This window comes from Botrytis cinerea, chromosome 9 (genome assembly GCF_000143535.2).
Source record: "Botrytis cinerea B05.10 chromosome 9, complete sequence".
NCBI classification, from domain to species: Eukaryota; Fungi; Ascomycota; class Leotiomycetes; order Helotiales; family Sclerotiniaceae; genus Botrytis; species Botrytis cinerea.
In genome coordinates, this window is record NC_037318.1 from 21,241 (window position 1) to 45,440 (window position 24,200).

Consider the following 24,200-nt stretch of genomic DNA (forward strand, 5'->3'; position numbering starts at 1 on the left):
TTATGAATTTCTTTTAGCATTGATCCTAAGTTAGGGCCAAATTATTTGTAGCCCGCTAACATGATCTCCATCGTAGCCCAAGAAAAATCACTCGTGGTTGTTCGGATAGGGCCACAACTTCATTCAATCTTCCCCGTATACATAGCATTCTATCTTTAGGTAAGATAAGAATAATTGCTTCAATAATTACGGTCGTTGCCATCTACCGAAGCCTCGTTTAAATCGCCCCTATTTCTTTGATGATGTGTTATATCGTGTTCATTAAGATTCCAGTGTTGTATTCGGCCTGGTGAAAACACCCCAGGACGTAAATTACCTTGGTCAATTCAAATTGAGAGAAATTAAATGATAATAAAATACTAGAACTCGGAGTAGAGACGAAGTTACAAATATGCGAGGTTACATCTATCCTGGTGGTTGCAGCAGGGATCGTAGGCAATGCTCTATACCTCAAATTGAAGTACTAATATCAGAATCTATCGAAGCTTTAACAGACTAAAAGAAGCTAATAATGATCACTTAGAGTAATCTCTGCGTTATTTTTAGTCCAATTGATCCAGAATTGAGCTTAAAATTTGAAAATAATGATCGTCTTGCCCTCAATCTGAGGTGTCAAATCATGCGATTTTTCGCCTCCATTATTAACGGAAAACTTTGATTCAAATACTGAACGAAATTAGAGATGTTCTCTTGTCCATCTATACCCATTAAACTATCAACAACTCAGAATTCAACATTCTGATAGCATTCAATTTCTCGGAATTCTCCACTATTCTACCAAGAAGAGCTGTTAAAGGCTCCGTAATGCCATGTTCTATTCCGAACATTGCTACTAGATTACTCAAGATTTTGAGTCATTAAATAAGTGGGTCTGGCGGCTTTTATTATATGACTTTTTGAATTCATGACCCTGTGCGCTTTTTTTTTTTTTTTTTGTCGGAAATAGGACGCACACCAGTACCAGTATCCGCCTGCCGGTACATATTTCCACCGCTCGCAAACATTCTAGTCATCTACTAGGAAGCTCACAATTCAGTTAAAGCCCTGCAGTGAGTAATAAGCGTTGCAGACTTTTAAACAACACGGACAAGCATAGAATCAAAGTGGATCGATGAGGTTAAATTAAACACAAAGACCCACACGACCGGAGTGCATCTTCAAACAATAAATCACATTGATTTATGCTTATATACAAGTTCCATGGAAGTCACACCCATGAATTAGATGGCGGAGTTAAAAATTAATGTACGGAAAGATGTTGGAAGATCAGGTCAGAATGGTCCACAATCAAATATCACAAGAAAATGAAGCCAAAATCTTGGCGGAAATCTGTAAGATTTTGGTGGCATAAATCACTTGATCTAAAATTCATTTTCTGCAAGTTCGTTCTGGGATGCAGTATGTAGTGTTGATAATGAAAACGTTGTTGACAAGAATAGGGGTAAGGGCAGTACAGAACCGGGTATGAGATGCTGTGCATGACCTTGAGGTAGCTGGATCTTGACGGAATCTTGATGGTATATTATTTGAAATCCAAAAATCATTTTTTGTAGGTTTTAATATGTGCAATTCAAAATCAAGCATCGGAGGCTAGCCCGAAAAACGGGTAATTTAACAGGGATGAAAATCATCATAGTGAAGGGCCAGCGATCAGGCATTGGAATTTCTCTAAGATTTAGATAATATGATTCAGCCACTTCGAACAGCAGCTTCCGCAAGTTTCAAAATTCGGGCTTCAAAGTCGAACAGCGGAAGGCGACCCAAGCATTTTAGGGTAGGCGAAGCACGGGTAGACGAAAGGAACAGTTAATTCACTTGATGAAAATTTTATAATCAGTCAGAACAACTTTGCGGGATCTTGATCATAGAATCGAATTAAGCAAGGTATCATTTTTTACAAGTTTTAAGAACTGGAGTAGAATACTGGAGGGTGAAAGAGGTCAGCAAGGGGCAGAAATCCAACACATCGTACCAAGTAACTCATGATAAGGTACTGGGATTTCTGCAAAACTTATACAATCGACTCTTCATAGTCTAATAAATATTCCATGGAAGTTTCAAGATGTAAAATATAAATTCAATCGGAATAAAGTGGTTGATGTACCCATGTAGCCAATACTCAAATACTTAGGAGATGAAGGTAAGGTCTGCCTCTTCTTAAAAACAGTTTCTAAACGTATAAAAAGCAATATATAGTATCTTGGAGTATTATCGAAACATTTTCTTGATATAGAAACATCCAAAGATCAAGTAACAATATGAAAAACTAAACACCTACAAAATTACTAACTGACAATCGAAATTCAATCGAAAACTTACAAAGCTTGTCGGAAACTATTAAAATATGCTAAAAAAAAAATCAATTAAATGTCTCTGAACTGCAGAGAGTGTTTTCCGAAATGCGTAAATTCATATATTGCCGTGGAAAGCTGGCATTGAGCCTAAGATAGTCATGATTATTCGAAGACTTGATGGCGTTGGAAACTTGCGCAATTGATCAGATATTAGTGCACAGACCGATCATTCTGAGTGATCAAAAGTTAATGAGCTCTGGAAGTTATGTTTTAAATGGCGGAAGACTTTTTGTAACTGCGAAGAAGTCGTGATGGAACATAGTACGGTTGTGATATGAAGAAGGTTTCACAGCGTCGGGATTTTGCGAAATCTATCGGAAAGCTATGAAAGTTCGTATGCTTTCTCTTCTGGAGTTGAAAGACTGTGAAAATCACTTTTTACATACTAGAAAATATCTTGGGGTTGCTCAATGGCCGCGCCGCCATGGAAATGTCAAATATGATAGTACGGACAGTCTAACAGGATCTCAAGCTCGAATCGCCTTACTGAAGATTACGAAAGTTTTTAGACTGATTCATATCGAGTCAAAAAATCGCGAAAAATGGTTTTTGAGCAGCGGGTAACATTGTATGGGTACGCAAAGCTCGAAAATACCATAATGGAGTCTTGTTTGGAAGTAACCTGACAGTATCGGAATCTTGAAACACAGGTTGTAAAGTTAGAAAACTTTACGAATTATTCATTCCATGGTTAAGAAATTGCGGAACATTAATTGCAGACGACGGAAGCATTTATGTGGTGGTGTAAAGGTTTCAAAGGATCTAAAATATGGTAGTAACCTGTCAGAAACGGAATCTTGAACTGCTTATTGTGAGCTTCTGAAATTTCTTGCATTGACTCTTGTAAGTTAAAAAAACTGCCTAGATAGGTCTTTTTGATTTGGAAACTATTATGTGGCTGCGCAATAGTAGGAACTGTTGAACTACACGTTCAACATCATTGTCTTCACGTAACCAAATATTGATTTTTTTTCCATAACTTTGATTACATTCCGCAATAATTCATGCTTTTGGTATCAACATAATCGATTCGTTTTTGCTTCTGAAGCTTAATTCAGATTTGTGATGTTCTCAAAGACTACATGTATAGAATTGACACACCACCAACATTATCATATATTTGCAACTACATCTTTTAATTCTGTGCCGTCTCTACTTAGTTCCGCGATAGAATACAATATTTGAATTGACAGTATAGACTTCCATATGATTCTGAGCAATAAGTAAGATTCTCGATTCCTTCTAAGTCTTCTGAATAGGGGGTATATTCGCTTATATTCTTTTGTGCCGCGTTTCGCAACTGAGCATCTTGATGGATCACACTTAGTGACGAGCTCCAGATGCCGTTTACAACATAATTAAGCTGGACTTATCGCATCATCAAGAATCAATTGCTATGTGCATTAACATTGGGGTTGTGGGTAATTATCCAGAAATGACCCCCAACCACATATGGCATTGCAAATATTTTTGAATGACTCTTTCAGTCATCATACTAGGCTTACTTTACTTGAGGGTATCATTCATAGATTTAGATTGGTAGGTCATTTAGAGGTCTCCCACCCTGTCATAAACAGCTAATATCACGAGAAATAAATCATAATATCAGAATATTTCAAAAGAATAGAAAGTTTCATGACTTTCTCTTTCCCTCTTACCAAATTCAAGGATGTCTAAAATTCTTACCATTCTTTCCAAAACGCCTATCAAATGATAAAGAAACCAGAGGTTCTTAGATACGCCGATTTTCAAAAACAATGTCTCTCCACAATCAAGCAAGGGGTTTCGACTAGAGAGATTTCGACGAGTCACAAAAAGAAAGCAGAAACATTTTTCAAACTATTCATGATCCTATTGGTTGCAATCTAATGGGCTGAAAATGAATATTTGCCCTTTATTTCCACATAAACGTACTCATAAATGCCATGAAATAGAAAAGAATATTGAAACTAAAGAATCAAAATATTTTCTCACTCCTCTTAATACGTATTTCGTAACTTTGGTAAAATTTCTGGCCAAAGTATTTTTGCAGAACAACAAAAAACCACGACTCTAATCTTATCATGAGATCCAACAATATTGTTCAGATATTATTTTTGACTTCGTTAATCCTTTTAGCCATATTCATCGCTGTTCCATCAAAAGCCAGATCAAAAGTACCATTCTCCATACCAACATTAGGAACTTTTCATTTCATACCTATATCACGTCCAAATCTCAATGCATTCATGCAAGAATCCGAAATCATATATCAGCGAGGAGTAACAAAACGAAGAGAGATTAGACATAATTTTCCGGATCGAGGGTTTTTTCCTGCTAAGGATGAAAGTACTTTCAAAGAAACTCCATGGAGTATTTGGGATTTAGTCACCCCAAGTTACGGCTGTCCATGGGAAATGGAAAGACTTGGAAGACTTGGAGAAGGAGGTTGGTGGATTTGTGGAATTAGTAAATTCATTGAGAAGGAAAAACCTTGCGTGGTTTATAGTTTTGGTGAGTAATTGATTCATCAACGTTGGACAAAGATTCAAGACTAACTTCAAATCAAAATAGGTGTTGGAAATGATTCATCATTCGAAGCCGAAATACTCAGTCGAACGAAATGTGAAATTTGGGGTTATGATCAACATGTGCCGGGATTTAATTTTGGTGAAGAAGTTACGGAAGAAATGAGAGCAAGGGCACATTTTGAGAGAAATGGAGCAAATAGTGCAACAGATGACGCAAATCGACTTGTTACAATTCAAGATATGATGAAAAGGAATGGACATGATTACATGTAAGTTTCTTAGATGCCGTCGCGCATTCTCCTAATCCTCGCTGCCAACAATTTTTCCCTTGATAACAATTAAGAAAAGCTAATGGTTTGATTTTTGGTGAGAATAGTGACATCTTGAAGACAGATATCGAATACTCGGAATACAATGCTCTCTCTTCTTTGAATGGCCATACACTTCCTGGAGGCGCTGGTGCACTTACATCTCCAGATCCATTAAAACCAGAATTTCCTATTGGTCAAATACTGGTGGAGATGCACATTTTTGAGTGGCAGGGTATTACTGCAAGTGTTTATTTGGATTGGTGGGAGAGTATGGAATATAGGGGATTGAGAGCTTTACATAGGGAAATTGATACGGTAGCACCAGGTATGGGAGTTGAAGGAGGAGGAATTAAATTGTGTAGTGTGAGTATTCCAATTTCTTTTCCTTGGCAGAATGAATAAAATGAAGTGCCCTTACCTGACATTGTTTATCTAGTACACATTGCTGAATGTGCAAGATTCGAGGAATAAACTTTATCATAGATAATTTCGCCAAGGTGGACATGAGTTGTATCGAGGTCTGGTAGGAAACTATTTGGAAATGGATTTGACACAGTGAAAGATAAGTATTGTAGGAATGGGTGATTGGATGTATGAATGATTGCTGGTTGCTAGTTGCACGTTCAGCGATAAACTTTCGAAAATGAAAGAAACATTGATATGATTATGGAAGTGCATGCGAAACGTTTTGATCACGGTTGTTTGATTCTTATGGTGATACAGTTTGAGGCTTTGAGAAACATTCACGAGAACAATTGACTCGGCGGCATGAATGATCATTAATCGTACTATGAAATTCTTTTTATGAAGCGAAACATCTATACCATATTTGCTACATTACAGAGTGACCAGCGTCTCTCATGAATGATTCATCTCTGTTGACTAAAACCGCCAGATCCATAAATTATGTGGTAGTGCTGGGCATTTTACAACCTTTAGTTGCCGCCGCCAAATTCTTCATATTTTGTACAATTCCACCGGCAAAATCTGTCTTCAATTTTGCAACTGTTGCATTACTACTAGCCACATTACTTGCAGTCAAACTCATGGTTAAATTCAACTCTTCCTGTTGTGCCATTGCGACAGTTGCTAAACCAGGTATAGCCGCATTTCCTGCTGGAGCTATCTTTTGATTATTTTGTCGAATCTGAATTCCTTTTTGAACAAAAGTCATGAGTGAGGATTGCGCGGCATCAAACATGGAGGCATTAAAAGGTGATTGTTGAAGGGCCTTTCCTACAGCTGTCACAGCTTTTTGTTCATTACGTTGGTCTGCAATATTCGAATTGATTCCCGATGCAAGAGCTTGGACTTCTGGTGAGCATGCAGTGGATGTTCCAGTTGATTTGGCAGCAGCAGAACTTGTAGAAGATTTAGGGTTGGTATCGTCGTTGGTTGTATTCATCATTTGATGAGATGAAAGACTATACATCTTATTGATTGGTGTTGTTGATTTTGATGTTGATGGTACTGTTGGTTTTTGGGTTGGCATGGGACTTGCGAGAATAAAGGTACCCAATAAAAGGAGGAGAAAGGAAACGCTGTGGATTGAGCCTTGCATTTTGACGATGTAAATTTTGTTTTTTAAGGAATTGTAAATGAGTGTAAGGCTTTGTAAGAAAGATCAACTTTCCCGATGTGTGCTGGTATAATCAAGTGAATGGAAATGATGATTGTTTGGAACACCAAAAATAGGAGAGGGCATCATATAATTATATATAAAGATTGTGACCCCGCGATGTCAAAAAGATTCATGTATCAGAATCATATGGGGGGGGGGGGGGGGGGGGGGGTTTATGAGACAAACTTTAATGCGAACGACATAAACTCACTGATGTTTGAGGCAACGGAAGGTATTCAGTTGAGGCTAGGTAACATTTGGCTTGTTCTACTAACTTTCACAATTCCGTTTCAATCAAAAACTATAAACTTCTCCGACAAACTTGTGGTAGACGTTGGCAATATGTGTCGTCTTGGGCAATGAAAATGAATGTTAAAAACACTTTGGGAAGAACATTTCGCAACCTACTCTCAATCTGACAATAGTAGAGTCTTGTTTTCACTTGATGTTTTGATCTAACGTTTGACTTGAAGCGATGGATGCTGCAATTTCAGAGCATCTCGACGAGGGGCAAATTCGTAGAACATACGCAAAGCCTATGATCTCTGGCCAAGAAAGCTTCTTCTGGCGACGACTATATTCCAGAGTCGAAAAGCAGATCCGAATCCTTTGCATAAATTTATCCGCGACATGATGTGCCACAGATTTGTTTCTGGGGAAACTTTATGATCGCACTGACGACCATTCAAAAGTCCAGATGATTGCAAATGGCAAATAATTCATTTCAAATAAAAAAAACTACTCAAGTGGCTGTGAATTCCCCAGTTTCATTTTGATCGGCCAATGCGATGAACTATGAAAACAAACGCAAGGGGATAGAGGATACTGAAATAGATGGATAGTCGAGACCTTGAATGGATTGTGTGTATGGGTTGCGAAAGGGTAGATGTATGAAAATTCAAGTTAGAATTATCCGCGACTAAGATTTGCTTGACCTTTGACCTCCGGTTGACACGCTAAATTGCGCACTCACAGCGCCTTGACCCCACCATTTACTTATTAGCCCTCGATAGGCCTGATAGGTGTGTACATAGCTTGAAGCTCGTACACTTAGAATAAATCATCCTCCTCTACCTCCACATAAGGAATTTGCTTTCGGTGTGTACTCAATCACCACTATATTTTCAACAAACAATGAGCACATAATACTCTATTTCATTGCGCATTAGAATAACCGCGAGGAATGATTTCAAAACGCGAAACGGATTAATCAAGGTGAATGCATGAGTGATTGAATTTGAGCTGACTGCCCCGCAACTGGATTACAGAGCGACTCGGTCGATCTATAAATTCACAACAACTTGAATGCGGTAGCTTGCGAAACTTTTCGAACTCGATTATAAGGCTGGCCGAGATAATATACCTGGGGGAAGAACTGCACCGGGTGCGAGCATTCCATAGTGACTGCATTTGGACATGGGGCCTTCTGAGTGCGCGATCTTAAAAGGCGTGGATGGCTTCCACAGAATAGTGATTTGAGCGTGCGCCATCTAATGAACCTAACAAAACAACAATTCAATCTGCGGAGCACATAATGTTCCGTTTGTTGGAGTAGCTTACGACTGGTGGGACGTTGAGGTCAAGTCCGTCCAAAGAGTTGATTGCTTCGGCTTCAGGCGGGAGTAGATTGCGAAGCCAAAGAGTCGCTGGGTGTCGGTCGATATCTTAGACAGCTGCAAAGTTTTGGGGAACATGCTCAATATAGCTATGAGCAGGTGCATTACCGTCGAATCAATCAGGCAGTAATAGCCACACAAATGCCGAATGGACGGTCGACGAGGTGAAATTCATTACGCGGAACATCCTCCCGCACCTTTTCGCACACCCTTCCAAAGAATCGCAGAGACCGTTTAGAATGCTCTAGGGGCCCTAAAAATTTTTTATCTATTGGCACTTTCAAAGACTGATGTCAAACCATCCTTGGGAAAATTTGGAGGGTGAATGTGCAAATTGGATGAGCGCAAAAAATAGAAGAGACAATGGAAACTGCGCCGGTACCACACTACCAGCAAAGACCATGCTATCTCAATTTGTTTAAACAGATACAAAATTTGAGAATTCATTATTTTGGGCAGAAAAAAGAGTTTTGGGAGAAGGGGATGCACATCGGCAACCCTTACTAAAAGACAAGCTAGGTTCCAGTATTCATCTGTTGGTGTCCCAACGTCTAACAAATTGTTACTAGTAGTAACAATAAACAATCCTTGGGAATATCAATGGAGAATATTCAAATTGTTTGAAAGCAAAAAATGGGCTGAACTTGTTATGTTTTCAATTTGCGGATGAGAGCATTCGAATGTTGCGGGACTTGGAGGGTTGAGCTCTCTAGTATTTCAATTTCATTATTCTATATATCCCACGCATCTACCATATATTATTCCCAATATTGTGCTTTCAATGTCCCAAAACAGTGTATGCACTCAAATAAACGAACCACATCTTTCCTGTTAACCACCAAAAGCTTCCAGTCTTTACCAACCACCATTGGAAATTCAATAAATCTTCCCATCCCAGAGCAATCCAATCACAAAGCCACATCTTGAGCAGTATCTTCTGGTACAAAAATGAAGTGGCGTTACCGGTGTGTTTCAGAATGTATTTGTCAAATGATGAAAAGATATTTCCAGTGGAATCGGCGTGAGAGGGTATACGAGTTGAACGAACTGTTCGAAAAAATGTACAGGTAAGAATATTGACATCTGATGAATATAAATTTTCTGATATTGATTGCTGCGTCTCTGACTTCAGAGGTCGTGTCCACAGAAGATTCAAATCAGAGATGGATACGGTTTCATTTTTTGATTCCATTTCAAGACCTTGGACGATGTCGACATATTTGATGAATTGGGTGTAGAAAATCGGTGTAAGTACTGATATTTCTATGGATTTTGCTGATTCCGGGGACATTTGAGCTGAAGGGGAAAACATAATTTCTGCGGCATTATCAAGAAGCCCAGCAGGTCTGTACTTTAAAATCAATGGCTGATCCGCTACCTCAATAAGATGTTGTAAAAATTGTCGAAATAGTCCCTCGATAGACTTTTGAGTTTGATCGGCATGTCTTGAAATGGTCATTTGGAATGGTTCCGGGCGCGAAACCCATGGCAAGGACCGTTTAAAGAATAATATAGAGGCTTGGGCTATTGTTCGGGGGAACGTAGCAAATCCTACCCACCACCATGATAGGAGAAATTTAGTCTTTCCAACTACCGACTCGGTAGATGGGTCGAATGCATGGCCATCGGAGAAGACTCTTGCTACTAAGAATGGACGTTCAGTAGAACTAAGCGTTAATGTGAGATCCAGAGGGTTATTTCCAGAAAGCGATGGAAAAAAAGGATCAGAAGCAGAGACGGAATAAAAACCACTTCGAGAATTGAATGGAGAAACATAAAATTCCTTGGACCAACTATTTGTGAACCTTGGTGGTTTGCCTTTTGGTTTCTCTATTTTGGAATCTTCCGCATCTTTTGGTGTAACGAAATAAGTATGACGTTCATCGAATGTATTATTGACTTCGAGGATAACAGCTTTCAATTCTCTATTCCTTGAATAGAGATTCCATATTGAAACTGGATTGTTTTGATACCCAAGAAACTTGGAAGATGTCAGGAGATATGCAAATGGATAATCTTCATGATCTATACCCTAGATATTGTCAACAGAATCCTGAACAAATAAAAAATTCAGAATTACCTGATCGTGAAGAAATCTTTTCAATTTTCCTTCCAATCCACCAGAAACATGGCCTCTCTCCAAATAAGAATCTCCATCCACGACATACCAAGGACTCATCGGTCGAAAGGATAATAATCTTCTATACCATGTTAATCCATCATTCTTTTCATCGACTGAAATCATTCCTCCTGAAGATCCTGTCCAACCAATGGGTATGCCAGTTAAAAGATAGGAGTAGGAGAAACCATGTCTCTTTGGAAACAACCTCAAATGACTTGTTTTTGTGGGAAAAAGCATAGGCTTCAGAAATTGATCATTTAGATTGGTAGATGCTACCCGAAGTCCTCGGGCATATCGAATAATTTGAAGAAACGAAAGCAGGACACCCGTGCTCGTAGCAATGGTGATAATGGTTGATACGTCAACATACTTCTGAATTGGGTGGAAAAATGAATGTCTATTCCGTATGATCGAAAAGGCGAAGATAGTTGATAGATCGGACACTGATCCGAATAGCCCAATGAGTGTGATTGAGGTGATTGCAAAATAGGAAACATCCATGACGTGGTTTGGAAATCTAAGGGAGGCGATGTTGAGTTCTTTGATAATGCATTTTTCTTCTTCAAATGTTGCTATTGTTAAGAATCATAAATGGGTAGGAAATCGGAGGTAGATGCAGGACAGCCTCTATAAGCCCTCGAGGTTGTTGTGTGAGGGAATAGCAATGATGTTTTAGAATTGTCTGAACGTGTAAAATACAATGGGTACGTACTGGTACTGGTATACCGCTAACTCTTCGGAATCAGAGACTAGAGTCATACATGGATATATTGCCACACCATTTCATCCCAATACAGTAAAGGCTCCCTTCTACGACGCTCACCGCTTGACGACATAATTTAACTCTGCTTACATAAGAAATTCTTTTTGTATCTGATTCATTCGGCGAGAGGAAGCGCTATTCAATTGCCACAAATAGAAGTCATCAATCCTCTTCCGCTTTTTACAACATACAACAACATCAGCGTCAAATACCCCTCGATCATTTTTCAGAATCTCTTTTCTTTTAATTAAACTTCCCATCTCTTCAGGCAACACTTTTTAAATCCTCCCCCCACATAAATTCGAGCAAAATGGATGACTGGGAGTCAGCTACCAAGATTGGAAAGAATGTTCGTGGAGGAGCTGGCGCAAACAGGGAGACTGTCATTAGAGGAGCTGCTGCATTGAACGCTGCTAAGAGAAGTGGAGGAGCTATTACTACTGAGAAGAAATATGCTTCCGGTAATGCTGTAAGTCAACTCCTCTCAACCATTAACATTTACCCCGCGACCCCGCGACCTTCCTTCCGAACGCCTTACATTCGACCGCCATGAACCATAAACTAACCTACTCAATCCACAGGGCTCTTCAGGAGAAGGTCAACATCTCACAAAAGTCGACCGCTCCGATGAAATCATTAAGCCAAAGACCGTTGGTATGGAAGTCGCCCGAGCCATCCAAGATGGTCGCAAGGCCAAAAACATTAAAACCCAAGCCGACCTCGCCAAACTTTGCAATACTACCCCAAAAATTGTTAACGATATGGAAAGGGGTGTCGGCACTCCTGATCAAAAAGTTTTGAACAATATGGAACGTGTTTTGGGTGTCAAATTACGTGGAAATGATATTGGAGGTTCGAAGTTTGGAGGACCAAAGAAGAATGCTACACCTGCTCCCGCAGCAAAGGCAGCACCCGTCAAGACTACAATTAAGATTGTTCCTCCTACGGCTGGGCCACCGAGTGCGAAGAGTGGAACTCCCAAGACTGCTACTCCCAACACTGCTACTCCCAAGACTGGTACTCCAGGTGGAGCGAGTGACGATGAGTAAATGCGAATAGTTTGGTGATGATATAAGAGGGCGAGTCCTATCAGATGAATGTTAGTGGACTACAGTTGCTTCAAGCTATGGAGTTTATGAATAGATGAGATGCATGAAAGAACAAATGAAAGCATTAGATATCAAGAGGTTTTCATTGCGTTGGAATTCAATGTTATTTTACCTACCAATTATGGTTCATCAGAGTAGATAAACCATTTACTCAATTCAACCCTTTTTCTCCAATTAATTCACAATTTTTTGACTGTTTCCTAACCATTCTGTTCTTCCTACTAAAGAAATTTTCTTCGCCTGATCTCCCCTGTTTGATCTTGGTCGACACGTGAGCATTGAACATGATATCCGTTTCGAATGTGCTGTGGCGCTGTCAGTTCATGATGGATTTTCATCAGTTAGTTGATGCCAAAGCGATGCAGATAATTAACCCAAAGGGCAACATTCGACATGGAATGGGTGGTGGCGGTCACCTGCTGCCGCCGATGAGGTCACTTGTGACAGTAAATAAAAGGCCATTCAGTTGTTATTCATTGCGTATAATTTTTCTAGTTATACAGTTCTATTCTTCCTTCCTGTCCATTGCTCCTCAGTCCTGTATCCTGTGTCCTTCAACTAGCCATGTAAAACCAACAAACCTTGGTACATCGCGCTCCTAATATATACAAAACAAGGGTATCTTTTTCAACCAATACAATATACAAAATCTTAAAACAGACGTTTTCCGCCACTCGTTCTCGGTATCCAACTCAATTTCAAGTTCAAGCAGCTTGGGCTTTCTTGACCCTATCTTTCACACTTTCCTCGGCAATCTTCTTCTCCCTATCAAAAACCACTGCTTCCATCTTCCCAATCTTAGCCAACTGAACCCATTCCGGTGCGATCTCGACCGCTAATAACTTCACAGCAGTAATTGCTTCGTCTTTCGAAATAGGAGTCTTGAACGAATCCTTCAATTTTCCAATTAAAGTCGGCATGGTGAAAGAGATTCTTTGTTGACCAGCTGATCCCAACGTACTCAAGATACTGAGGACCTTGACAACTTCTTCCATTCTTGACAAAGCTGATTTGCGAGCTACTTGCGCAGGAGCAGGGGCTTGAGGGAGGAGAGATTGTTTGAGTTGTTTTGCGCGGAGACGCTCGAGAAGTGTAGGTTTCTTTTCAATGGAAGAAGAGGAGGTAACATCTATAGAAGTCGTAGCTTGAATAAGAGCGGGGGAGGATTTCGTTCTCCTGAGATCTTTTTTAGCAACAATACCGGCTTTCATGTCTTCAAGTCGTCGTTGACCCTTGGCGAGGAGGGGTGTCATTTTCGCGAGCGAAGAACAAGGTGTGATTGGCTCCAATGGTAATTCCTTGATAAAATCTTCAATAGCAACATCCTTCTCCTTCGATTCCCACTGAGTTCTTAATCTTTGCGAAAATATTCCATTAAGACTTTCTTCATTAATAGGCCTCAAATTGTTGCCTTTTCCGCTCCCTTTCCCTGCTTCAATCTCGACACAAATTTTCCCGGATCCATAATCCGATAGAGTGATTGTAGAAAGATTTTGATCTTCTACGTCAAACTTGACATGTGAGTTCAAGACACCAAGAGCCCGACGGATATCGTCCAGAATGACCTTCCGTTTTCCCCATGCTCTGGCAACATCCGGGCAGAGATTTCGTAAATCTGCGGGTGCATTGGATCCGTTGTGGGCGCAGTGAAGGGTCAGTGTCGTGAGAAGCGCAGCGTGAAGGTTGACAATATCGATGAGTTCGTCGGGTAGTGATTCCTCAAAGTCCTCTTGTTGCCTTGCATCCTCCTCCTTTCCTTCAGCGCTAGTTTGTGAATGTTTAAGAGGAAGTGTCGAAACCGCCGAGCCAGAACTCGATGAAATAGATCGTAGGGACGAGAGAGAAGGTCTCTTTTGGACAGGTCTTTTTGGGGTTTGTAGAAGAAGACGGTCGAGGAGAGTTCGCGCGCCTTTTGTTGGGGTGTCGGTAGTGATTGAGGATGTTTTGATAAGTTTGTGCGGTGTTTGTGGAACTTTCGATGAAGTGAACGGTTTTGATGGAAATTTCTCGATTTCTTTGGCAGTCGCAGTTGTGGCAGTTGCAGTCGTTGCTGGCTCAATAACATTCGATTCCTCCTCTGTATCCAACTTTCTCTTCCTCAAATTCGTAGTAGGTTTGTGCGGCTTGGTGACTGTCGCCGATGCCACATCCACTTGTTTATTCTTCTCCTGAATTGACTTTGCTCCATCCTTTGTACCTGCTTTTGAAATCGTAGTAAAGGAACTCAGCGGTTGAATCTTGGTAGTTGTTGCATTTCTCGTAGAAAGCGCCGTGACCTTTCTTTTCTTAACCGCAGAAGGCATGGCGGCAATTGTAATATAAAGCAAGAATTACCAAAAAAGACACAAGGCAAGAATTACACAAGCAAAGTTTGTGAATGCGATCAAAGTAAAGTGGCAAAATTGAAGATGCTCTCAGGTGTTCATTACTTTCGTACAAAATTTGGACAAGCTGGTTGATGGAGGAACGAAAGTTATGAATGAATTCACGACGCGTCTAATGGCCAAAGCGTGTTTTGACGTGTTAAGTGATTTTTATGATAGTACCAATACTGAAATGGAATACACATGAACCAATCAACTACCACCCGACCTTTTACACATTTATTAGTGTACTAACGTAACATAAATACCAACATATTGCTTACTGCTACAGTGTAATCGAGACCTCGTTTTTTCGCACAAGGCCAATTTTTGCCAAATACACACCACCACAAATCCACAAGTACCAAAGGTAGAATCATTTATGATAGCCAGCCTGCAAGATGTTATACACCAGCAGCAACGATTCATTTCAGTGCTAGTAAGGTACCTGACTAGGCCATTGAGAGTGTCGTGTCGATTGTCAACAAGAAAAACAGCCTAGGTATCATCAAAGCATACATTTTGGCCTTAAAAGCACTCTGAGGCTACTATACTAGGTAACCAGAATCTCTCTCTCAAAAAAAAAAGAGTCATCATTCAAAACTACCGTCTTCAACTCAAGAAAAGTGCAATTTTATTGCAGTTTCGATTTCAAGAAGGCCCCGCGACTCTGTTAAAGTCTATTTCTGGAAAATTGGAAGAAACATTGTTAGGTCCCGGGGACGGCGCGTTTTTGAGTATATTCAAGCGGCAACTAGTGAAGGTGCAGGATATCCTCCTCAGACCAAAAGTCCTGCAATTAAACTTCCGCAACATACTGATGACATACCAGTGGTACTTGGCATCCATCGAAATGTCTCTCCCTTTCCTACAGACATTCCCACGAGAGATCCGCGACTTAATTTACACTTTTGTTCTCGCAGATCCGAATGGTATCATTACTCTCTCACCATGGTCTATCGAAGTTGCGCAGTCCTTTTCCATACTTCGAACATGTAAACAAATACACAGAGAATGCAAAGAAATAATTTGGGAGCACAAGGGACTGAAACTGCGGGAGCTTCCTGTCTTAAAATCCAAGCTCGAAAAGAGGATTGCGATACTTGGCGAAGCAGCGCGATGGCATATACTCATACAATTGGAGGTATTAGATTGGGACGAATTAGAATGGGTTGAGCGTAGTCTGGCAGCAGTGGCAGGGTCTCTACATAAATTGCATGGTATTACAATAAAAGCGAGCAAAGAGCGACCACAGACGGTCGAGGAATATGAGGATATTCTTGACCTAAGGGAAAATGGAGAAATAGTCGATGGAAGGTTATACCAAGAGTATCCTGGAAATGCTTCGACAGACAAAGGATATCGGACTTGGATGATAAACACTAGTTGGCCTCGACTGTCTCCTTGGGCTAAGAGGAAATGGTTGGCAGAAATGCTAATTGACTCGACAGATACAGGCAAGCTATTACACAGGATTCATGACAAATTTGGCGGGCAATTATATATTGATGGGGTGTTATGTTTGAAAGATGGAAAACAAATTTTGAAGGGTCTGAAGCTTGATTCAAGAGATGGAGAACTCAAAATTATTCCCAGACACAGGTAGGAAATTGTTGAAGGGATTGAAGACGCTTGCATGTTTCTGGGGGGGAGGGGGGTGATGAAATCGAATTCTGTAGGAATTATTTGCGGTTTCACAGTTTCTAGCACATTCAAAACTAGTCCGAACTTGGGCTATCAGACTAATTTTCAAAACTCGGAGTTTGATTCAATCGTTCGAATCAGATGTTGTGTAGCATCCGAAGATCGTAATACTGGGTTCTCATATTATGATGATCAATTCATGAACTCGTTCACCCGCTCACTCGCTCAGTTGACCCTTGTGAAAATCATCGGAGAATATCCGAAATGTGGGTTACCGGCGCTGGTCACAACTTTTTCAGCCGCGTAATGGATGATGTACAATAAGGCTGTGACTCTGACGACACCGTTCTCCTCGTCTGCAACTTCTATGTGCAGAGCAGGATTCTCTTTTCCTTTGAATGTGCAGATTCCACTATATGTGACGTTATACCACCGCTTTGATCTAGACTTTTAAGCTCATAGCTCCTTAGCCTTGATTTTCAACCCCCCGCAATCCCCAGTTTCCATTTTCCAATTTCCAAGTTCTAGATTCAAAATGCGGATCAAAACACATCTCAATATCTTAATTGATATCCCACGAGAGATTCGAGACGAAATATACGAATATGCCTTTCAAACTCCATTCAATTGTGTCACTTACCGTTGCACTTTAAACAATACCTATAAAATACTCCCTTATGATCCTCAAAACGACGTTTGTCTATCCAGCTCTTCACTTCCCGCTCTCGGTCTGTTAAGTACTTGCTCTCAATTATACAATGAAGCTATCGTCTCCCTCTGGAAGGTCAATAGCCTAGGACTCTGGCCCGCGGATTTACTTTTTCGGATGGGGGATTTGGGTGACGATGCTTTTATACATATTCAGTCATTACAGGTGAATCTCGATTTGAATGATTCCGACGATTTGAAATGGGCTGAAATGTTATTTTTGAGGATTGGAGGGAACTCTGGTATCCGTGAAGACAAAGTCATGGGGGAAAATTGGGGTGGTTTGAAAAGCGTTCAAATCAATCCCATGAGAACCGAGGAAATTAAAATGGATGTCAAATGGATGCAGAGGGTTTCAGAAGCTATGGATTTGCGGTGGAAAAGCGAGGAATTTCTCACTGGTATGAACCGAGATGCGGATAAACGATGGAGCTTATATTCTCGATGGATGAAGCTTCTTCGTAGTGCGGGGACACCGGGCAATGATATGTACTTGGGAGACGGCGTAAAGAGGAATGTGAGTGTAAACACGGCTTGGGATGACTGGATTTATTGGGACCAGAACGAGTGGCTAAAGAAATCGCCTCATGGGGCTGGTCTGGAGGGAATGGAAGAAGTGATGAAGGATTTTAGTGAGACTTTTGGAGGGGAATTATGGGCAAATGGAAAGTTGTGTTATAAGGATAAAGTGAGACTCAAGAGGGTTTTTGAAGTAAAACCGGTCGACCTTCTTGGAGTCTATCCTGCGGCCAGCGAGTGATGAATATTCTAAGGAATGGAGGGACGAACAACCGTGAGATTTGATCTTAGAAAGCCCGCGACTCCGCTCAATTGTGATATAGACACAAAGAATCGACGGAGGTGTAGAGTCTTGATGGATTTGAATGAAGGTCGTTTAGCAATTAGCGCTGAAAGAATTGACCGGGCGGTCGTTTAATGAGAAGGATTGGCTTGTGATAAGATCTAAAAGTGCTGGCTATCTCTAACTATCTTCAAGTTCTCGGAATTGTGGGTTTTTTGGCGCGTAGCATAGAGACAGGCAGAGGTTAAGAAGCGGAAGTCAGCCGGTAGTTCTTGATGATGCAACGATGCGGTGGCTATCTGGATGATAAAATTGACGACATATCAAACAGATATCAAGAGTGATATTCATAAAACTGTGGTAGTCAAGATAGCAAGCGATGAATCAATAACATGGCTGCCACTTGGTATATGAATGAATATATTGGAGGGATGTTTGATACCTGCGTGTAACTGGCTGGAATTGTGTCGGACAAGTTGGCATGAAAGACGGTATGAAATATGGGTATCATGTCTCAATTCTTATATATCTTTCTCTAGAAATCTACAGCCCTCCAGCAGGAGGAACATATGGAGTAATGAGCATCTCACTAAACTTCTCCAATCTTTCTTTTCCTCTGACTTCCTCGACTAATAACGGCATCTTCACCACATTAAACTCATCATACAACTCCTCAATCTGTTCCAAGTATTTCTTCTGCATCTTTCTTCTCGCGTTACATTGATCACAATCACTTCCTTTCTTCGGAAACAATAACTGATTGACCACTATGCAATGGGTATCAATGTGGTAGGAGCCCAGTTCTTGTATCATACGCTCTGTCTCGTAAAGAGAGAGGAACTCGGGTATGCAGACACAAACAAAGGTAGTGAGGTTTTCGTCCTTGAATTGTCCGTTTACTTCAGAAATAGTTTCGCGGAGACCCTCTAATTTCTCCATCATTTCGTTGAGGTTTTGTCCATTTGGTAGGGAGCCGTTGGCTCCAAGTAAACCATTCAGCATAGGTCCGAATTGTGTGGATAATTGAGAGACTTTCGCAAGAGCTTTTTCGAGAACGGTGGGGAATTGAAGGAAGCGGAGGGTGTGGCCTGTTGGAGCGGTGTCGAAAATGATGGTTTCGTAGGAGAGAGATTTAACTTGCTTGAGGACTTCTGCGAACGACATAGCTTCATCAATACCGGGAATCTGTCAAAAGTATCAGTAAATGAAGAATCCAAGTAACAATTTTGTATGAGCGAGGGGAACCAACAGCAAAAGCCAAATCTTGCATCATTCCACCCATGCCCGCAGCTGGTCCCTCGCCCTCTTCAGCCTGTCCCATCAGTTCTTGGATACTACCATTTGGATCAATTTCCATAGCACTCAAATTCTCAAAACCATTGATAAGTCTAGCTTCCTTTCCAAACTTTTGCGAAAAGGCATCACTCAAGTTATGTGCTGGATCTGTTGAAATGAGGAGAACTGAACGACGAACTTTGGCGAGTTGAATGGCTAAGGAGCATGATGTTGTAGTTTTTCCTACTCCTCCCTTTCCACCAACAAAGATCCAGCGAAGGGACTTTTGATCGAGGATGGATTGGAGAGTAGGCTCGAGCTGATCGTCGTCGGTGTTGATTACTGCGGTGGACATCTTGATTATGGCGGCGGGGGGACTGGGTGAATGGGGGTGAATGAGGTAAAGTTAAGTCAAAGATGAGGAAGGACAAAAGGAACAGGAGAGAAGGATTGTATTGAATAATCGAAGTCAGGTTTGAATGGAACAGTTACTGGATGGGAAGCAGTCGTCGTTATTTTCCCGAGTTCCTTGTAGATTCAAAGTTCTTGGTGAATTCCAGAATTATCTTTTGCCTTCTGACGTCTTCTTCTTGCAAGTTGTCCAACGTACAGTGCGCTGAGTGATTTGATTCGCTAGCCTCGGTAGCTCTCGACCAGGCTTATCATTGGGTCAATAGATTTCTAAAGGGTATTCAAAACGTGCTCGAATCTCGAGATATCAAACAGACTCATCGCATTCCATCTAATCCATATTTCCTGTGAGTAAAGTCCCAAGTATAATTGAAGCACAAGGCTTACAACTCGTCTCTGCCCCCCTTCCCCCATCAGGCTTGAACGCAAGGCTGGAACTGAAGCGGCCATCTCCGATTTGCGAGGCAAGCTCTATTCGTTACTAGGTAGATGTTTCTTTCTCTACAAATAATTGTGTCAATGTAAAATATTGATCTTTGAATTGTTGTTGCTTCATTCTTCAAGACCTCCCGACGCATTTGCTTGATTTTAAGATCCCTCACACTTAATAGAGATTCGTCTCACCCTCCATCGACCGCTCTCACTCATTCACACCATTCACAGTCGATGCCCCGCAACCCCACCTCTGAACATTCCCACGAACGTCTACAAGCTGTATCCTCACAGATTACCCCTCAATCAACATCTCCTTTGCACATAACCAAGATGGCAGAGAGGGATCCAATTACATGTCACGCTCTCGACACTACTACTGGTCGACCAGCTTCGGGAATCAACGTCTCATTAATCTGCCTTTCCGAAGAGTCCACCATCTTTCGTGCCATAACAAATGCCGACGGTCGGATTGCTAATTGGCGTAATGAACAAGACAACGTCGCATCCAAGAAGGTTGGCGAATTGATCGTTGAAGGGGGAAAAATAAAGAACCAAAATCTGCCAATGGGTTCTACTATGTGGAAACTTCGATTTGAGACCGGCGCATATTATGGCTACGAAAACACTTTCTTCCCTTGCGTTGAACTCAACTTCGTAGTTAAGGAAGGAGAACATTTCCACGTTCCGCTACTTTTGGGGCCATACAGTTATACAACTTATCGGGGAAGCTAGTTTGGGGTGTTATGCTGTTTATTTGCATGAATGAAGTTACTTCATGTTTCTGCTGAGGGAAAGAAATAATTACAAAGGGATACCAATATCAACCTTTCGAATATCCGAACTCCAAATCCATTGAACTCCTCGCTTGCTTGATCAGACTCCATCCCATTCGGTTTTGTGTTGCGTTTTGCGTTCATCAAAATTTCTTCTTCCAAATTTTCAACTCCTGGTTCCTTTTTGCCAAACTCCTCTAACCTTTGTGTAAGTTGAACTTTCTAAGCACGCCCTTCCTTCTTTCTCCCGGTCTGTACCCTTGATCATCTCTATCCTCCATTTCCACAAATTCTTCTACCGTTTTAGGTGGGTCGACCAGATCGTTTTGTTTCTCGACATCCTTTTCTATCGTCTTCATATCACCACGGTCATGATTACCATTTGTATATTCATCGTTCTCGTATAGAGGTACGCTTAGATGTGATCCTTTGTGTCTGCTATGAAGTCTTCTGATGGAAAGCCGAGAATGAGAACGATAAATGTCAACTTCTGTGGATTCGAGGGTTGCATAGGGTGAGGTATCCGCTTCGGGGTGTGGAAGTGTTGTATTACGATCTATTTTACTGTCAGCCTGTTCCCTTGATCCTCGACATACACAAACCCCCGACGCAAGGTCGAAAGGAATGAGGAATAATAACATACCATGGCTTAAAGGCTCCGGAAATCCTGTGTCCTTACCCAGCGAATTCCTCTCCATCCCCAAAGGTTCTTGCATATTCGCATTCATACTCTCATTATCGAAGGTGTAGTCGAAATCACCAAATACTTCTCGTCGCTTTCGGGATAGTCTATGATTGGATCGAACACTTAAGTTTAGGGTGCTACTAGAGGAGGAATCTATTGAGTCGGATGTTGTAGACGTTGAGGAAGTTGATGAGGATGGTCTTCGAAATGTTAGGACATTGTGCCAGAATGAACCCGCCATTTTGTTTGATTTGTATTCTCTTGCGAGGAGAACAGGAGTAAAAGTAATAGTAAAGAGATAGATAGGTATGGTCGAGGTAATAAAAGGATCTTCGATGTGAGTGAGACAATTGGGAGAAGTAATATGCAAAATGGTTTTCGTGAGGTTCAACAAGTTGCTGACTCTATTCCTTCCTGTTTGGTGTAGGCTTGCAGTATGCAGAGACCTAAATATGCAATGGCTCGACTATGAATCCTGTTCTACCACACCGTATGCTAGAATGCTCGACAGTTTTCACTTATTGGCTCTGGCTCACAAATGGATTGTCTTGGTTGTCGGCTTGACTGATTGATTATATAAAGGGAAATTCATCCCAAACCCCAAACACAAACGAAATAACCATTACAGATACTAATTCAACCACGCACAGATAAGCTCAATTTAGTTTCCGTTTCCATACAGTAAGTATGAATGGAGATATGAGTAACTAGGTATTACTAGGTATTATTATGAATGTCTCTTGTCTTGATGGGCGGAGTGATTCAGAAGTGCATTAAAAATGGAGATATATTTAAACAGGGGGCTCATGTTCCAAGATGTTGAATACCTGGGCATGCAAAGTAAGCTTTTTAGAGGCACGAGAAAGGCTAGGGACTTGCAAGGTTATTGGTTCTAAGGGTGTTCCAACTCCTAAGCCCTTTTCTGAGAAGATTCACTACCCAGGTAAATTTTAGAAATTTTGAATGGTTGGGCTGATGGGAAAGGTCTTCATGACGTAAAAGTTGTCATCACGAGGATTGGCGGTTGGAGTTCATTGGGGAGGGGTTTTCGATAGTAACACATCGTATGCAACTTTAGGGCTAGGGTGTGCTTGACTACCTTACATCTTAATAACTGCACATCTTATACGTAGGCTTGAAGGATGTGCTACTTCGGTAGGTGGAAGACAGGAGATAGGGCATGTAGGAGATACACGCTTCCTTCAAGACTTGTTCGCTTCAAATCCAATCGTATAGTTATTAGAATGCTGAAAGGGTTGCTATTCGCGGGTATTAGATTCCATTTCTTGAAGAATTAATTTTAAATACCAGTAATTACCATCCTCGCTATGAAAGATCACATTAGGCTCATCCCCTCCCACGATAAATTGATTTTCACACCCGAGTAGATTTCGGTGAAACCACATCTCATTACCATTCCGTGCTTCCATGCTGCCATGCTTGATCTAATCTATTTTATGCCTTGAACACTTTGCCCTGTCGCTACGGCTGTGTGGAGATTTCGGGAGCACGGCAAACCCATAAACGTCTGCTCCGGGATAAGAGTGGCATTGATAGCATAAGGATGCATGTACATCTGGGTTTCAGCGTGGCTAGTGACAGATCACTGTGGTTTTACGCATGGGATTGGTTGAATCCAGAAAAGTGTGGGATAGGGATTGGAGAAAACAAGCTCACAAGGTATTCTTCGTACGGAGAAACGAAACTTTCAGCAGTAAGAGAGTGGCTTGAATATGCTGGGTCCGTTGGCTGTTACGTGTCGAATACTTTATATTTTTATCGGAGAGGTGGCTTATGATATGATTCTTAGCGATTCTGGTTGGTTGCCTTACCCGTACCTACGAATTGGCCACAGAAGGCTTGCTTGCTTTTGTGTTGTTGTTCTTGCAATACTTTGTAAATGTAGTTATTCTTCAATCTTTCTTCAGATCCCCCAGACCGCCAAACCCCCAGACCTCGCTGTGCTCGCTGTGCTCGAGAGTCGAAACGTTGAATTAACATTAACAAGGCTGAGAAAAAGGTTTGGGTCTACGGCAAACCCGGCCGTCACTGTCGTGCTATGTTGTGTTATGTTATGCTGCGGGGTGAAACGGAAGAAAGGCAAACTCGGCACGCTCGTGGCGATTTGGCTGTTGGCAAAGGAATAATTTGTTGGTTGTGGCCAAGATCCAAGACGTTGTTGAACAAATGTGACTAAAAGGATTGAAATGAATCGTATGATCTCCGTTGACAAGATCACGGAAAAGAATCAGTTGTTCTTTTCTTCCATGATACATTCATTCCCTTATTCCGGGTCCGAGGTTTACGCCATGGAGCCCGACGGTGCCGCATAGGCAATTTTATCAGGATTGGGATTCTTCCTATTTATCCTCTCCCTCCCTCCTTTCAGTAACATTCATCTTGACCACTTTTCTTGCCACTTGGATATGTTCGAGATATTTCCATTTACAGAATTATGGTTGATCAAGAAGACGATGATTGTTGCTTTGTTACTCCTCAAAATTAAGATCAACAAATAAAAATAGAATTTTGGTGCTGATGGCAATTTGTCTCAACGCACGATGTTGTCGATCTTTTCAAGGAATTACTTTTGTAAATCCTCCAAACTTAGCACAGTCAAGGTATAACGTTTAAATGCTATCGATCTCATCGTGTTATACTTCCTGTGGAATTGAGATCTCTTCTCCTCACTTTCGTG

At 41.2% G+C, this 24,200-nt stretch overlaps 10 protein-coding genes across 13 annotated transcripts; 5 read left to right on the forward strand and 5 right to left on the reverse strand.

Annotated features, from left to right (window-relative positions):
* Positions 1–4,281: 4,281 nt before the first annotated feature.
* Positions 4,282–5,795, forward strand: BCIN_09g00050 (hypothetical protein). Its single transcript, XM_024694833.1, has 4 exons — positions 4,282–4,847; positions 4,908–5,133; positions 5,241–5,538; positions 5,612–5,795. The coding sequence occupies exons 1-4, from the start codon at positions 4,418–4,420 to the stop codon at positions 5,660–5,662; spliced, it is 1,005 nt and encodes a 334-aa protein (XP_024550626.1). The 5' UTR covers positions 4,282–4,417; the 3' UTR covers positions 5,663–5,795.
* Positions 5,796–5,908: 113 nt separating this feature from the next.
* BCIN_09g00060 (hypothetical protein) lies at positions 5,909–6,908 on the reverse strand. The gene has a single exon (XM_024694834.1). The coding sequence runs from the start codon at positions 6,734–6,736 to the stop codon at positions 6,080–6,082; it is 657 nt and encodes a 218-aa protein (XP_024550627.1). The 5' UTR covers positions 6,737–6,908; the 3' UTR covers positions 5,909–6,079.
* Positions 6,909–7,897: 989 nt separating this feature from the next.
* On the reverse strand, positions 7,898–11,246 carry BCIN_09g00070 (hypothetical protein). Its single transcript, XM_001552538.2, has 2 exons — positions 10,493–11,246; positions 7,898–10,444 (listed from the first exon to the last, which is right to left on the reverse strand). The coding sequence occupies exons 1-2, from the start codon at positions 11,033–11,035 to the stop codon at positions 9,191–9,193; spliced, it is 1,797 nt and encodes a 598-aa protein (XP_001552588.1). The 5' UTR covers positions 11,036–11,246; the 3' UTR covers positions 7,898–9,190.
* Positions 11,247–11,330: 84 nt separating this feature from the next.
* On the forward strand, positions 11,331–12,613 carry Bcmbf1. Its single transcript, XM_001552539.2, has 2 exons — positions 11,331–11,766; positions 11,879–12,613. Exons 1-2 carry the CDS (start codon positions 11,608–11,610, stop codon positions 12,344–12,346), a joined length of 627 nt encoding a protein of 208 aa, XP_001552589.1. The 5' UTR covers positions 11,331–11,607; the 3' UTR covers positions 12,347–12,613.
* Positions 12,614–12,873: 260 nt separating this feature from the next.
* Positions 12,874–14,854, reverse strand: BCIN_09g00090 (hypothetical protein). Its single transcript, XM_024694835.1, has one exon. It carries the CDS (start codon positions 14,707–14,709, stop codon positions 13,111–13,113), a length of 1,599 nt encoding a protein of 532 aa, XP_024550628.1. The 5' UTR covers positions 14,710–14,854; the 3' UTR covers positions 12,874–13,110.
* Positions 14,855–14,995: 141 nt separating this feature from the next.
* Positions 14,996–16,633, forward strand: BCIN_09g00100 (hypothetical protein). Of its 3 annotated transcripts, none has more exons than XM_024694836.1 (2): positions 14,996–15,532; positions 15,602–16,633. In XM_024694836.1, the coding sequence occupies exon 2, from the start codon at positions 15,623–15,625 to the stop codon at positions 16,373–16,375; it is 753 nt and encodes a 250-aa protein (XP_024550629.1). In that variant the 5' UTR covers positions 14,996–15,532; positions 15,602–15,622; the 3' UTR covers positions 16,376–16,633. The 3 variants fall into 3 exon arrangements, with proteins under 3 accessions (XP_024550629.1, XP_024550630.1, XP_001552591.2); XM_024694837.1 differs by having other exon boundaries at positions 14,996–15,326; XM_001552541.2 differs by having other exon boundaries at positions 14,996–16,633.
* A 41-nt stretch (positions 16,634–16,674) lies between these two features.
* BCIN_09g00110 (hypothetical protein) lies at positions 16,675–17,966 on the forward strand. The gene has a single exon (XM_001552542.2). The coding sequence runs from the start codon at positions 16,949–16,951 to the stop codon at positions 17,879–17,881; it is 933 nt and encodes a 310-aa protein (XP_001552592.1). The 5' UTR covers positions 16,675–16,948; the 3' UTR covers positions 17,882–17,966.
* A 458-nt stretch (positions 17,967–18,424) lies between these two features.
* On the reverse strand, positions 18,425–19,808 carry Bcget3. The gene is made up of 2 exons (XM_001552543.2): positions 19,173–19,808; positions 18,425–19,108 (listed from the first exon to the last, which is right to left on the reverse strand). Exons 1-2 carry the CDS (start codon positions 19,551–19,553, stop codon positions 18,467–18,469), a joined length of 1,023 nt encoding a protein of 340 aa, XP_001552593.1. The 5' UTR covers positions 19,554–19,808; the 3' UTR covers positions 18,425–18,466.
* Positions 19,809–19,931: 123 nt separating this feature from the next.
* Positions 19,932–20,867, forward strand: BCIN_09g00130 (hypothetical protein). 2 transcript variants are annotated; one of them, XM_024694839.1, is made up of 2 exons: positions 19,932–19,956; positions 20,027–20,867. In XM_024694839.1, exon 2 carries the CDS (start codon positions 20,276–20,278, stop codon positions 20,774–20,776), a length of 501 nt encoding a protein of 166 aa, XP_024550632.1. In that variant the 5' UTR covers positions 19,932–19,956; positions 20,027–20,275; the 3' UTR covers positions 20,777–20,867. The 2 variants fall into 2 exon arrangements, with proteins under 2 accessions (XP_024550632.1, XP_024550631.1); XM_024694838.1 differs by having other exon boundaries at positions 19,932–20,867.
* A 12-nt stretch (positions 20,868–20,879) lies between these two features.
* BCIN_09g00140 (hypothetical protein) lies at positions 20,880–22,134 on the reverse strand. The gene is made up of 2 exons (XM_024694840.1): positions 21,461–22,134; positions 20,880–21,373 (listed from the first exon to the last, which is right to left on the reverse strand). The coding sequence occupies exons 1-2, from the start codon at positions 21,741–21,743 to the stop codon at positions 21,015–21,017; spliced, it is 642 nt and encodes a 213-aa protein (XP_024550633.1). The 5' UTR covers positions 21,744–22,134; the 3' UTR covers positions 20,880–21,014.
* Positions 22,135–24,200: the final 2,066 nt, after the last annotated feature.

Coding starts and splice junctions, on each gene's coding strand:
- BCIN_09g00140 (XM_024694840.1), bottom strand. CDS start 21,743: ATGGCGGGTTCATTCTGGCACAATGTCCTAACATTTCGAAGACCATCC. Junction 21,374..21,460: donor TCCGGAGCCTTTAAGCCATG/GTATGTTATTAT, acceptor ACAGTAAAATAG/ATCGTAATACAACACTTCCA.
- BCIN_09g00130 (XM_024694838.1), top strand. CDS start 20,276: ATGCCCCGCAACCCCACCTCTGAACATTCCCACGAACGTCTACAAGCT.
- BCIN_09g00050 (XM_024694833.1), top strand. CDS start 4,418: ATGAGATCCAACAATATTGTTCAGATATTATTTTTGACTTCGTTAATC. Junction 4,848..4,907: donor TTGCGTGGTTTATAGTTTTG/GTGAGTAATTGA, acceptor AAATCAAAATAG/GTGTTGGAAATGATTCATCA. Junction 5,539..5,611: donor GAGGAATTAAATTGTGTAGT/GTGAGTATTCCA, acceptor TTGTTTATCTAG/TACACATTGCTGAATGTGCA.
- BCIN_09g00110 (XM_001552542.2), top strand. CDS start 16,949: ATGCGGATCAAAACACATCTCAATATCTTAATTGATATCCCACGAGAG.
- Bcmbf1 (XM_001552539.2), top strand. CDS start 11,608: ATGGATGACTGGGAGTCAGCTACCAAGATTGGAAAGAATGTTCGTGGA. Junction 11,767..11,878: donor AATATGCTTCCGGTAATGCT/GTAAGTCAACTC, acceptor CTCAATCCACAG/GGCTCTTCAGGAGAAGGTCA.
- Bcget3 (XM_001552543.2), bottom strand. CDS start 19,553: ATGTCCACCGCAGTAATCAACACCGACGACGATCAGCTCGAGCCTACT. Junction 19,109..19,172: donor TGCAAGATTTGGCTTTTGCT/GTTGGTTCCCCT, acceptor TACTTTTGACAG/ATTCCCGGTATTGATGAAGC.
- BCIN_09g00070 (XM_001552538.2), bottom strand. CDS start 11,035: ATGGATGTTTCCTATTTTGCAATCACCTCAATCACACTCATTGGGCTA. Junction 10,445..10,492: donor AAAGATTTCTTCACGATCAG/GTAATTCTGAAT, acceptor GACAATATCTAG/GGTATAGATCATGAAGATTA.
- BCIN_09g00100 (XM_001552541.2), top strand. CDS start 15,590: ATGACATACCAGTGGTACTTGGCATCCATCGAAATGTCTCTCCCTTTC.
- BCIN_09g00060 (XM_024694834.1), bottom strand. CDS start 6,736: ATGCAAGGCTCAATCCACAGCGTTTCCTTTCTCCTCCTTTTATTGGGT.
- BCIN_09g00090 (XM_024694835.1), bottom strand. CDS start 14,709: ATGCCTTCTGCGGTTAAGAAAAGAAAGGTCACGGCGCTTTCTACGAGA.